Below are 12,241 nucleotides of genomic sequence, written 5' to 3' on the forward strand. Positions count from 1 at the left end.
GCTACCTCGTTTAAGAAACTTTTCTGGAAGCAACTGAAGACTCTACCAAAGGGTGGGGCTTTGGCGTCTGAAGCTCTCTACTGAACTCTGCATGCTCCCATGCGAAGTTTAATTTACAGAGAGACATGAGAGGAGTTTGGGTGGGGTGGGGAAGAGCGCGTCCGCCAGTCTCCGGGGCTGCGGCCCCGACGCAGACGCGGGACTGGAGCCGACAGGTCTGACCTCAGCTGCCCTAGTTCTTTCTCTCCCTTCTCTGGGCCACTCTGGCAATGAAAACACCACCACGTGTCCTGAAGCTTTCGCGTCAAGGGCCTTTGTCCAATGGCGAGCCGTGTAGCGGGGCTGGAGGCGGGTCACCAGCGGGCGGTTCCGCCCACAGTCGCCGAGGATTGGCCAGAACAACTGTGTCCGCCTTCCACGGCGTACACTAGTGACCAATGGCGGCCTGCAACGGAGGCCCTACCCTGTCAGTTGCTCGGCTCCGGGGAACTGACGGGAGGGGAGGGGCAGGGCGAAGCACGGGCGGAGCGAAGCAGGGGCAGGGCGGGGCGGGGGCAGGGCTAGAAGCGGGTGCGGGCCGGCGGCCCGGCCCTCGGAGCCGGCGTGAGCGGCTGCTGAGGTGGCTTTCGCCGGCCCGGAGCGGCAGCTTCGCCGGGTCGAGCTCCGATGGCGGCCGAGGCCGCGGACGCCCCCTTGGGCGGGGTCGAGCCGGCGCTCAGTTGCTTCTCCTTCAACCAGGACTGCACGTAAGGCGAGGTGCCAGCCCAGCCGGGGCCAGGGGTGGAGGGCAGGGGGAGGATGTCGCGACCCAAGTGTGGGGCGCGGGCAGGTCCTGTCCGGGAGAGGACAGGCGGTTCTCCGCCCCAAGAGGTCCTCGGCAGGACCGCCAGCGGCTGCATCGGAGGGTTCGGGCCTTGCCTCCCTCTCCCACCCACCCCAGCCCCCGGGGGAGCGCTCACCCAGCACCCCCAGCCGCGGGCACAGAGCCAAGAGGGACGGGCCAAGGGTGAAGGAAGGGAGTCAGCGCCAGCAGAGGGTGCAGGGAGGCTAAGGAACACGAGGGGCGGTGGGAAAGCGGGTGACCGAGGTGGGGGTCCGGAGAGGGGGAGCCACGGCCACAACAAAGGGGACGGGAGGCGATGGCCAAGTGGAAAGCTGACCCAAGACGGTGTCGTGGGGGCCCAGGGAGGTGGGAGGGAAGAAGCAACTTTCCCATTTGCCCTTGTGCATCTCAACGTGGCATCTGGGCAGGGCCTGGGACAAAGGCAGCCTATCCCTCGGCCAGGCCAGGCCCAGCCCCAGGCCCAGCCCCAGCCCCAGCCCAGGGCATCTTGCCTGCCGGCCTTGGGTGTAAGGAACATTTCGATTTCTCCAGCTCTGTCCACACATCCCACCCAGCCAGAGCCAGCAGCCTCCTCAGGGGCAAAAGAGCCCCTCCCTGCAAACTGGCTTCTGTGGAGCCGGGAGCCTGTTGCTGCTCCATCCGTCTCACTTTGATGTTCACTTGGGGCTTTGGCCAGAAAGCCGGCTTTCAGGTTTCTGGGGGATTCCCTGTCTGGAAGCTAAGGCCTGTTTCCTTCCCTCTTTTCATGAAATTGTTAGCAGGAGCCGTCGGGATCCCACAGAATAACCTCCTTGGAATGCACACCCCTCGAGCATCAGGCTGGGAAGACGCTTCCCACCGCCCCACTTCCTGCTGTACTAGTTCTGTGGTGTTCCTTGTTTGGAGTCTGTTTCCAGCTTGAGCCTTGGCGCCTTATGACTGAGCTGTGCTAATATTGAACATTTGCTGGTGTCATGAAGGCCATCGTGTACCATAAGCAATGCTGGCCTCCATTCCCTTTGTGTTTCTGTGTGAAAACACCCCTTGCTGAACAATATGCCTTTGTTTGACAAACTGTACGTGCAGTCGTAAAATCGAGTCGCCCAATGGCTTGGGAGATGAATGGCTTTGAAGCTTTTCTTGACCACAACCCACAATAAGAAATAGGATTACACCACCACTTCCATTAACCTTCCATTAACAGGTTAAAAAGCGAAGCAGCCAGACGCACTCCTGTCTAGTACATTCCCAGTCATAATGACCCTACGGGATCACAGTGACCCTCCAGGATAGGGTAGGACTGCCCCATATGATTTCCGAGGCTGTAATGTTTATAGGAGGAGCTCTGGTAGCATAGTGCCTAAGGCACTTGACTGCTAACCAGAAGGTTGGTGGTTCAAACCCACCAGCCACTCCTCTGAAGTAAGGTTGGGCAATCCTACTTCTGTAGTGATACTGCCTCGGAAACCCACGGCGGGGTCGCTATGAGTCAGGGCTGACTCGACGGCACATAACAAAACAAACAAACAACAATGTTTATAGGAGCAGACTGTACCATCTTTCTCCCACAGAGCAGCTGCTGGTTTGAACCGCTAACCTTTCGGTTAGTAGCAAGTGCTATAACCACTGTGCCATTATGCCACCAAGGCTCCATTTACTTATATCATCACTGAAAAGTGATTCACAAAATAGCATTTACCTTGATTATAACAAAAACAACATGATACACTCTGGCATTTTCTTTTTAAAAGTTGTTTGTGCCCCGCTGAATTGCTTTCAGGAGCCTCTTCTGGGCTGAGACCTGCACTTTAAAAACTGACAGTATAGATAAAATTCTCCTGTTTTGTAAGAAACGTTTTGCAAGAGGGTATGACTGTTGAAATGTCTGGGGGCTGTTTTCCTTCCCAAGTGACGCAGGTTAAAGTGGGGAGTCAGTTTGTTTATTAGTGGTCAACGTTCTACATTCTGCTCTGGAGCACTGTTTACCAGAGTTTTAGAAAGTAAGGCTAATTTCAGTTCTTGTCGTCAGATACTACAGAGTAAGTCCCAGCTGTCTATAGCAATTGGACAAGGATGTTGTTTGCCAAACTGTAGAGTGCTCTGAAAGTTAATTTCCTTGTTCTGCTTTCTTGGATGAAGACTCTGCTGGGCAGCTCTGCCTTCACTATAAATAACAGTTCTTGTCACAGCAGTTGCTTTGAGCCTTGGAGGATATGACATTGGATTTTCAAATAAGTCTAGCCCCCTTAGTGAGTACCTTCAGGGGTGTCCATGCTTTATACTATAAGCATCGGCTGGTTTTGGGACCCAGTGTCCCTGGGGAAGGTGGATAAAGGCAGCTAGCCTTTTCCAGGCTCCTACATTCATACTTCATACTCGGCACTGGGCTAGACTCTTTAGGGACATTATTTTTCATTTGCTTAGCAAAATGTATTTGTCCCAAACCCTATTCCCATGAGAGGTGACAAGATTTTTTTTTTCCCCCTACAGAAAGCCTTATGGATGAAATAAGGTCTCAGTCTGAATCCATTGATTCAGTGTTGCAGTCATTGATCAGTCATTTCAAACAGTAGTGAGCACGCTGCCATTTTCCTTGTATGGAAGTGCCTTCTGTTCCACTAGGAGCACTTATGTTTGAAAATTAAATGGTTAACTCTTTTGATTAATGGTCTGAGACTCTGGTTACAGTGTTGTGTTTCCTTGATTGCAGACTTTCCAAATCCCAGTTTGCACCCAAAAGCGTCTATATGAAGTGGCTTATGTAGAAAGAGGTTAAACGCGGAGCAGTTCTGACATTTTGAGATGCTGCTGGCTGGCTCCTCCCGTCGCTGTCTGTCACCCTTGTGCTTTGCTGGATGCTGGATGCCAAACCCCAGTTCTAGTTGCACCACTGCTGTTATGCAAATATTAACACCCTAGTTCAACTCCTCAGCAGGCTGGAGGCCTAAGGGACGCACCCAGCCACCTGGCCCATTAAAAGTTGACGATAGTTACCCATTACTGTGTCCCAGAGAACAAAAGTGTGGGTAAGGGGAAAAAAAATCAGGGATAAACTTGTGGCCCTCAGTTTTTTAGGTTAGTGAAACAAGAGCCTTGGCTAGGCAGGCTTGGACTAGTAAGTTTCTTATTTTAGGATGTGTTTCCCTGGGAAGAGCGAATCTCACCTTTTCATATATTCATTTTGCATGTGGAAGGTGGACTGGGTTACGGTTAAGGTCCGTTCCACTGTCACATCCCATTTTCCTGGGGTCGAAGTGCTCAGGGTCAGACGGCTCATTCTGAGCGTTCCCTTTAAGGTTTGGTTCATCGTGTAAGTGTTGGAAGTAAAGCAGGTGGGGCTGGGGCGGGGGGGATCCTCGGAGGCCTCTGGCCTAGCCTTTGGTCCATAACAAAACCAAGGAAATCTGGGTTCCCGCTCTGCCTATAATTATCTGTTAGTTGAAAAGTGAGAAATTAGGAAAACCAGATCTTTTTCCTTTTTTTTTTTTTTTTTAAGCTCATGGTCCCAGATAAATGTTGATTTCTTTTATTTGGTTGGATGTGCTGAGGAACATGTTTGTACAACAGACTTAGAGAGACCTTAACCCTAGCTGGACATTAAGTCTTGAAGAAGTTCGGGGTGGGGGGAATCCAATTCAGTAGAAATTTTGGGGTTAGGGGGACAGATAGACAGTCGTCAGTATTTTTTTAAACTCTCCCAGGTGAATTTAATATGTATCCAGAGATGACAGGTACTGCTATAAAGTACCTAGGATGTTTTCATGGCTTTTAAAGTGATGAAAGGAAACATCAACTAAGTTTCACCTATTAGAGGAGCCCTGGTGGTTCAGTGGTTAATTACTCAGATGCTAACTGAAAGGTCGGTGGTACTAATCCACCAGACAGTCCACAGGAGAAAGATGTGGCAGTCTGCTTCTTAAAGACTACAGCCTCAGAAGCCCTATGGGGCAGTTGTACTCCGTCCCATAGGGTCGCTGTGAACCAGAGTCATCTTGACGGCACACAACAGCAGTCTTACCACAGGCGGCTGGGTGGTGCGAACGGTTAAGCATTACACTACTACCTGAAAGGTTGGTGGTTCAAACCCACCCCGAGGTACTTGGAAGATGGACTTCCAAAAGGTGTCAGCCTCGAAAGCCCCATGGAGCTGTTCTACTCAGCACACGTGGGGTTACCATGAGTCCGAAGGGACTCCACAGCGAGACTCACAGCAGCGTGCCTCCTGTAGTTCCTTGTGACAAATGGTTCGCTCCCGGCTACGAACTGAAAGATTGATTGTCTGAAACCACTCAGCAGTGCTGCGGAAGAAAGGCCTGGCAACCTTCCCCAACCATCACAACCAGGAAAGCCTCGTGGCACACAGTTCCCTGTACCCGTGGGGTCACTGTGTGCTGCGTCAGCTCAGCAACAACCGGAACAGTGAGGCGGGGGGCGGAGTTGGAGCGAAAGAGAAGGGGTGTCTGTTTTCCGGCAGATCTGTGGTTGGAACACAGTGCTGTGCTCAGTCCCATGCTGTCTTTGTCTCCCACAGCTCCCTAGCAATTGGAACCAAAGCTGGGTATAAGCTGTTTTCCTTGAGTTCCGTGGAGCAACTAGACCAAGTCCATGGAAGCGGTGAGTATTGGAGGCTCCGGGACCCTGACCCCTCCTCTAGCTTTCAAGCTCGTGCCACTGAGCTTTCTGCTTTCCTTGTGCCTGTCCCACTTAAGGAGCCAGGGTTCTTCACATGTAAATATAAATCCGCTTGCTTCAAAAAGCCACAGAGAAGCACTTACTAAAATTTGGCAGTCATTTAAGTAATATTTTCTTTTATATTCTGAAATCTGTGGTTTGAAATCATATGTTGATATTTTTCCACATATATATATGCACAGTCATCACTTCTTATGATTTTCAACCCAAAAGGTCACTTGGGACTTCCTTTTGCCATTATATTGGCACTGAAGTATATTGGTAGCAGTCATTCAGTCATGGAAGTATTTTCTTTATTTTAATAAAATGCTGCTACTCTATTTACATAAAAAGAAAAACCCACCACTGTCACGTTGATTCCAACTCATACTGACCTTATAGCACAGAGTAAAACTGCCTTATAGGGCAGACTAGCACATCTTTCTTCCATGGGGCATTTGGTGGGTTTGAACCATTGATCTTTGGGTTTGCAGCCCAGTGCTTTAACTACCGTGCCACGAGGCCTCCAGGGACTCTGTTTACATAGACCATATCAAACATCTTTAAATACTTTGTTGTTGTTGTTGTGTGCCGTCAAGTCGGCCCTGACTCATAGTGACCCCTCCTTGGGTTTCCAAGGTGGTATCAGTACAGAAGTAGATTGCCCAACCTTCCTTCCGAGGAGTGGCTGGTGGGTTTGAACCACCAGCCTTCTGGTTAACGGTCAGATGCCTTAGGCACTACGCCACCAGAGCTCCTAAAAAAATGCCACATGGAGGAGGGGAACGAACAACACGTGAGGACAGCACAGCCCCACGGCCAAACCCCCATCCTCAGGTCACAGGCATGGATGGGGTTTGAACCTGCAGTCTTCGGTTTGCAAGACTGACGCCTTACCACTTGGCCACTGTGCCTGACAAATACTTTAGTTACTATTAAATACTTTACTATTAAATACTATTAAATATGTTAGTTACTATTAAAAATAATTTCACTTAGAAATGGAACTCTCTTATTTCCTCCAGACAAGTAGTTTATCCCAACATAATAGTGAAGGATATACAATCTTTGGATTTCCTAGAGAGAGAGAGTGGTTTGGAAGATAAAAGTTTGGGCGCCTAATTTATTTGTAAAGCACTCTGGTAGCGCCGTGGTTAAGCGCTCAACCGCTCACCCAAAGGTTGGTGGCTCAGGCCCACCCAGTGTCTCCACAGGAGAAAGACCCGGTCATCTGCTTCCTTAAAATCTACAGTTCAAGGTGAAGGCACCGACAGCAGTAAGAGTTCGTCTGTAAGGTCTGATTTTTAGTTCCATGACTGTTTGCTCTGCTCTGCCCCATCGTGCCTGTGTGAACGCACGTGTGAAAGACGTGTTCTCAGACACTGAGACAGAAGCTGCAACCTGTGGCTGCTCAGGGTTTGTTCATTTACGTCCTTCCTGAACACCCAAGCGCTTTTCTGTCCTAATACTGATGTCGCCATTGGTTTCAACGGGGGAGGGAATCAAGGGGCAGCGGCGGGGGCTGGCGCAGCCGGACGAGGGAGAGCCGATTGCACTGCGGCACTAGCTCAGCAACGGGGACAGAGTCCCGACCACCGAGGCCCCCAGCAGTCCACTCAGGCCTGTCAGATCTCTCATAGGGCAGGTGGGTAGTTAGATGTCCCAGCCTTCCAGTGCATTTTACACAGCAACCCTGGAGGCCTAAGGCCCCGAAGCAGCCAGGACAAGGGCCCGGAAAGGCCAAGGGTGTCAGGGTAGCTCTGGAAATCCTGACTCTGTGTTTAAGTCACTAGCCACACAGAGTTTTCTTTACCGGAGGTGTTCGGAGAGGGCTTTGGAACTGTTACCTCAGGAAACAGTTAAAGCTCCACTGTGGAAAAAATGATCATTGAAATGCGACTAACAGATGCCACCCGTCAGCAGTGGCAGAGAACATCTGTAAGGTAGACTGTGCTGCACCGTGCCACGCTGCGCTGTGCTGTGGGGACAGTGGCCTCCCTCCCAGAGCGCGGGCGATAACCCCACCGCCTCTGTCCCCCCAGATGAGACCCCGGACGTCTACATTGTCGAGCGCCTCTTCTCCAGCAGCCTGGTGGTGGTGGTCAGTCACACTAAGCCACGGCAGATGAACGTGTATCACTTCAAGAAAGGCACAGAGATCTGCAATTACAGCTACTCCAGCAACATCCTCTCCATCAGGCTGAACCGACAAGTAAGTGGGGCCAGGCCCAGGGCTTCTGCTGACATGGCCGAAGGAAGAGATGAAATGTCTTTAAAATAACCGTCACATTTCTAAAGAGGACTTTAACACTCAAACCTAATACTCCATTAGGAGTTTCTGGGTGGTATGAACGGTTAAGGGTTGGCTACTAACCGAAAGGTCGGGGGTTTGCGTCCACCCAGAGGCACCTCAGAAGAAGGCCTGGTGATCCCCTCCCTAAAGGTCAGAGCTGGTGAGCACCCTGTGGGCGTAATTCACCCTGAAACAGGAAGAGTGGCCGTGACTTAGAACTGCCTTGATGGCGACTGGGTCATTGTAAGGTGACTAGTCCATGCTCTCAGGTTCTCCCTGGTCCTCCTGCCTCATGCTCTTTCTCCAACAGTGGCCACTGGCCACATGAGCCCCCACCCCCGGCGTCTGAACGTTAGCTCTGAAACCACGTCGTGAGCTCCTGTGTGGCCGGCCGAATGCCAGAGGGCATTTCCTTTGGTTTTCACGCGCATTGGTGGCATTCATTCAAGCTGGAGGCATTGCCTCTGACAATGAGACCCCTGAGGAAAATGTGGTGCTCCGTGTTACTGTGCAGCCAGCCAGTAAAATAGCCCGCCTTGTGTCATCTTCATGTGACCATCCATGTCTCTCTATTCAATTAAATCCTCCCAGGAAGGTGAAAGCTGTTGCATTTGTTAAGGATGCTCTTCTCTTCTTTCTTTGTGGCTACACTATTAACTGCTACTTGGTTTATATATATATATATATATAAGAAATAAAATGCTTTCTTAAGTTCATGAGAAGGATGAGATTGCTTCTTTGGGTTGATCAACTATTTTACTATTTTATTTTTATGGTGAAAAGAGACACAATGAAACACCTCTTCAGCAATTTCTACGTGTAAGATGCAGTGATGTTGATTATGTTCTCCATGTTGGGCGACCACTGTTGCTCTCCTTTCCTGAGTATCCCACCACCTTTAACATAAACTCAATGCCTCCTAAGCAAAACCTCCCTACCCCCATGTCTCCCACTCCTGGGAACCACCAGTCATCTTTGGTTTCTCTATATTTGCTTATTTCACGTAAGTGGGATCATTCGGTGTCCGTCCTTTGGTGGCAGACGGACCCATCTTGTTCAGCACAGTGTGTGATCATTGGGTGTCCATCCTCTGGTGGCAGACGGACTATCTGGTTCAGCACAGTGTGGGATCATTGGGTGTCCATCCTCTGGTGGCAGACAGACTATCTGGCTCAGCACAGTGTGGGATCATTGGGTGTCCGTCCTCTGGTGGCAGACGGACCCATCTGGCTCAGCACAGTGGGTTGAGGTTCGTCGTGTCGTGGCAGCAGGCGGACTGCATCTCACTTTATCGCCGAGTGCCGCTCTGCTACATGTGTGTGCTCCGCCAGCTGTGTCGACGGTCCGCTCACATCTGTGTGAAGAGTGTGGTACGGAATAGCTGAGAGACAGACTGTGGGCGTTTCAGAGTGAGGAGTAATGGGAGTAAAGAAGGAAGGGACCAGTTTCTGGGCAGGAGCAGGAAGGACAGTTCGAGAATTTGGTGCTTGGAGGTTGTTAAGTGAAATTGTTGGCTCAGGTGCTTTTGCTGAAATCTGTTGGTAGCATATTAACTTTGTGGCAGAATTCTTTCCCTTTGTGTATCCCAGTAACCAATATAAAAAGGCTAAATACCCTTATTTTTCCTGCCTGATTTCCTTTTTAAGATTGTTTGGGCAAATGTTCTGTGCAGCAACTAGAGATCAGAACCCTCAAATAGTATCGATGGTACTTGTTGGCGTAATTTCTCCCTCGCTTGCTCTCTGGTATTTTTGTTAGCAAAGGAAGCAAGGAAGTATTACTCAAGTGGCTGCCTCCAGTTCACTTCTCGGTGTGGCCCTCCCCTGAGCAAAACCAGTGGCCATTGAGTGGATCCCAGTGCATGGCAACTTCGTGTGTGTTGGAATGGCACTGTGCCCATAGTGTTTCCAGTGGCTGAGTTTTTGGAAGCAGATTGTCAGGTCTTTCTTCTGAGGCACGTCTGGTTGGACTCGAATCTGGAACCTTTTGGTTACTAGGCAAATGCATTAACAGTCGCACCACCCAGGGACTTCTCCTCTCAGCAACGCTCATTAACATTCAGGTTCTCATCCCCCATGTGCTAAAGGGTATTACTGTACCTAGAACTGCCCAGCGTTTAATGACAGAACTGATCTGAGCCCAGTCTAACAGTTCTCACTCCCTTTGGCATTTCAAACAAAGCAGATGACTTGAAAACATCTGGAAACAAGTTTTGGTGTCCTTTTCCTAAAACTTTCAGTTGACTTAACAACTTTGAGTCCTGGGAAGTAAGGATTAGGCAACTGCGATGGCCCCTCCTTCCAGGTGGGGTCTACTGTGGTGCCAAGGCTCTGCCACCCACGTGCTCTGTTCCCTGGTGGCAGCCTGCTGTCTGTCGGGCCTCAGGTGGTACAGCTCCTTTTAAAAAGCAGTAAAAGATTACGGATCTGCATGTAGAATTACAAGAAAACAACACCCACATTTCCCTCTAATTATACAGAAAGGCAGACTATTCAGAAATTGCAATGTTTTTCATTTTCAGCTGATGTTATTCATTCCCTTTTACCTAACTGAGGAAACGGAATAAAGGCAATAAATCAGACGTACAGCGATGTGTTCTTTAACTGTCCGCACTGCGGGGCCGTTGTGGTCTGGATGGAGGCTGACTGGATCAAAGCCTCAATGCTAAATCTGCGGTGCTCAAAGGCAGAAGCTCTGAGTGTGTTTAAATTGACAGAATGAGCTATTACTTATACAACCTGGAAAACTAGAGGAGAGCCAGAGAGACAGGGAATGAGCTGGCGAGGGTGAGCCCGCGCTTGTGCCGAGCCTGGACACTGGTAGGGAGAGCCGTTAGAAAGGGACCACCCGTCTGTCATCTTGGGGTGGCTTCTGTGTTGCCGTGATGCTGGGAGCTGTGCCACCAGTATTTCAGATACCAGCAGGGTCACCCAGATGGACAGATTTCCGCGGAGCTTCTAGCCTCAGACAGACTTGGGTCTGCTTCTAAAAATGAGCTAACTAAAATCCTATGGATCAAATGGAACACTGTCTGCTCTGCTGCTGGCAGATGAGCCCCCTAGGGTGGAAGGCACTCACAGTGCCTGTGGCTGCGACTCCGGACTCGAGCAGACCCACGGTCATGAGGATGGCTCCCGACCGGGCTGCTTTCACTCTGTTGTACGTGGGTCATCAGGAGTCAGGGCTGACAACATTCATCCCAGAAGCATGCTCTCACATGAACTCCAGCTGACGTGTCTCCTCTTCCTCTCCCAGCGGTTCCTAGGTCCCCCCATTTGATTCTTGTCTGCGGCAAGCATGGGTCCATCCGAGATTCAGCAGAGTGGACCAAGAACAGACAGTGCGTGAGAACTGGTGGGGAAAGATGCAGAGCAAGGGATCTGGACGCAGACGCTTCCTGCAGAAGGCATTTGTGCTGGACCCCATGATGGGAACTTAGGTGCAGGTGTCAGAAACCTAAGGACATGAGCCAGAAGGGCCTAATACCGTCCAAACTGTACTTGGATGCGTCATAAGAAAGAGCAGTTGCTAGAGCAGGGCGTCATGTCAGGTAAAGTAGAGGGTCACTGAAAACAAGGAAACTCTCCGTGAGGTGCGGGGCCAGAGTGGCCCCAACAACGGGCTCTAACTTGCCAGCCATAGCAAGATGATGCGGGACTGGGCAGTGTGTCAATTTGTTATACATAAAGTCATCGTGAGTTAGCACTGCCTTGACGGCCACTAACAACAATAGTTAAACCAAACCAAAACCAGGCCCACTGCCATCGAGTCAATCCCGACTCATAGCGACCCCCACTGGTTTCCGAGGCAGTAAATCTTTACACAAGTAAATTGTCCAGTCTTCCTTCTGTGGAGTGGCTGGTGGGTTCAAACCACCAGCCTTCTGGTTAGCAATCAGATGCCTTAGGCACTGCACCACCAGAGCTCCTTACAGCAATAGTTAAGTGCCGGCAAAGGGCAAGTGACTGGGTAAATCAGAGAATAAACGTCTGCTGGAGAAACACCAATACCTCTTGTCATCAGTGTTGAGGCCTCCTTCATTCAAACTGAGGAAGGCATTCCAGTTTTCCTTTCCTGTCCGGTGAAGGTTGCTGATCTCCATTCTTTTGAACTGTGACGAGTCCTGCTGGGAGAGCAGTAGGGCCGGCCTGGCCCAAACGGGGACCCTGCGGCTTTGCTGTAGAGTTTTTGAGACCCTTCCTTCCAGCGGTCATTCCTTGGGATAAAAGGGTCTGGCCGGGAGCAGTGCCTCTCACACTTTGGTGAGCTTTTGTGTACCCGGGGTACTTCTTTGGAGCTCTCCCAAATCGGGATCACCAGGAAGAGTCCAGGGCTTGCTGCTGGCACCCCTCGAGGTCTGAGAACTGCAGGCTGGAGGGGAGCAGGGCCAGGCCCCTTGGGCAGGGGGAACGGGTGGCTGCCGAGTGTGGAAAGGCCTTGCCGGCAGCTCCCCA

The 12,241-nt window shown here is 50.7% G+C and overlaps 1 protein-coding gene across 1 annotated transcript in view; it reads left to right on the forward strand.

The window, feature by feature from the left end:
- Window positions 1–666: 666 nt before the first annotated feature.
- WIPI1 (WD repeat domain, phosphoinositide interacting 1) overlaps window positions 667–12,241 on the forward strand; it is a 39,111-nt gene continuing 27,536 nt past the window's right edge. Inside the window, exons 1-3 of the mRNA XM_007959696.1 lie at window positions 667–746; window positions 5,355–5,437; window positions 7,537–7,706. Coding sequence (XP_007957887.1) covers window positions 667–746; window positions 5,355–5,437; window positions 7,537–7,706 — 333 coding nt within the window. The remainder of the gene's footprint in view (window positions 747–5,354; window positions 5,438–7,536; window positions 7,707–12,241) is intronic.

Source organism: Orycteropus afer, unplaced genomic scaffold (assembly GCF_000298275.1).
Source record: "Orycteropus afer afer isolate SDZICR_OR568_19922 unplaced genomic scaffold, OryAfe1.0 scaffold00018, whole genome shotgun sequence".
Classification (NCBI taxonomy): Eukaryota; Metazoa; Chordata; class Mammalia; order Tubulidentata; family Orycteropodidae; genus Orycteropus; species Orycteropus afer.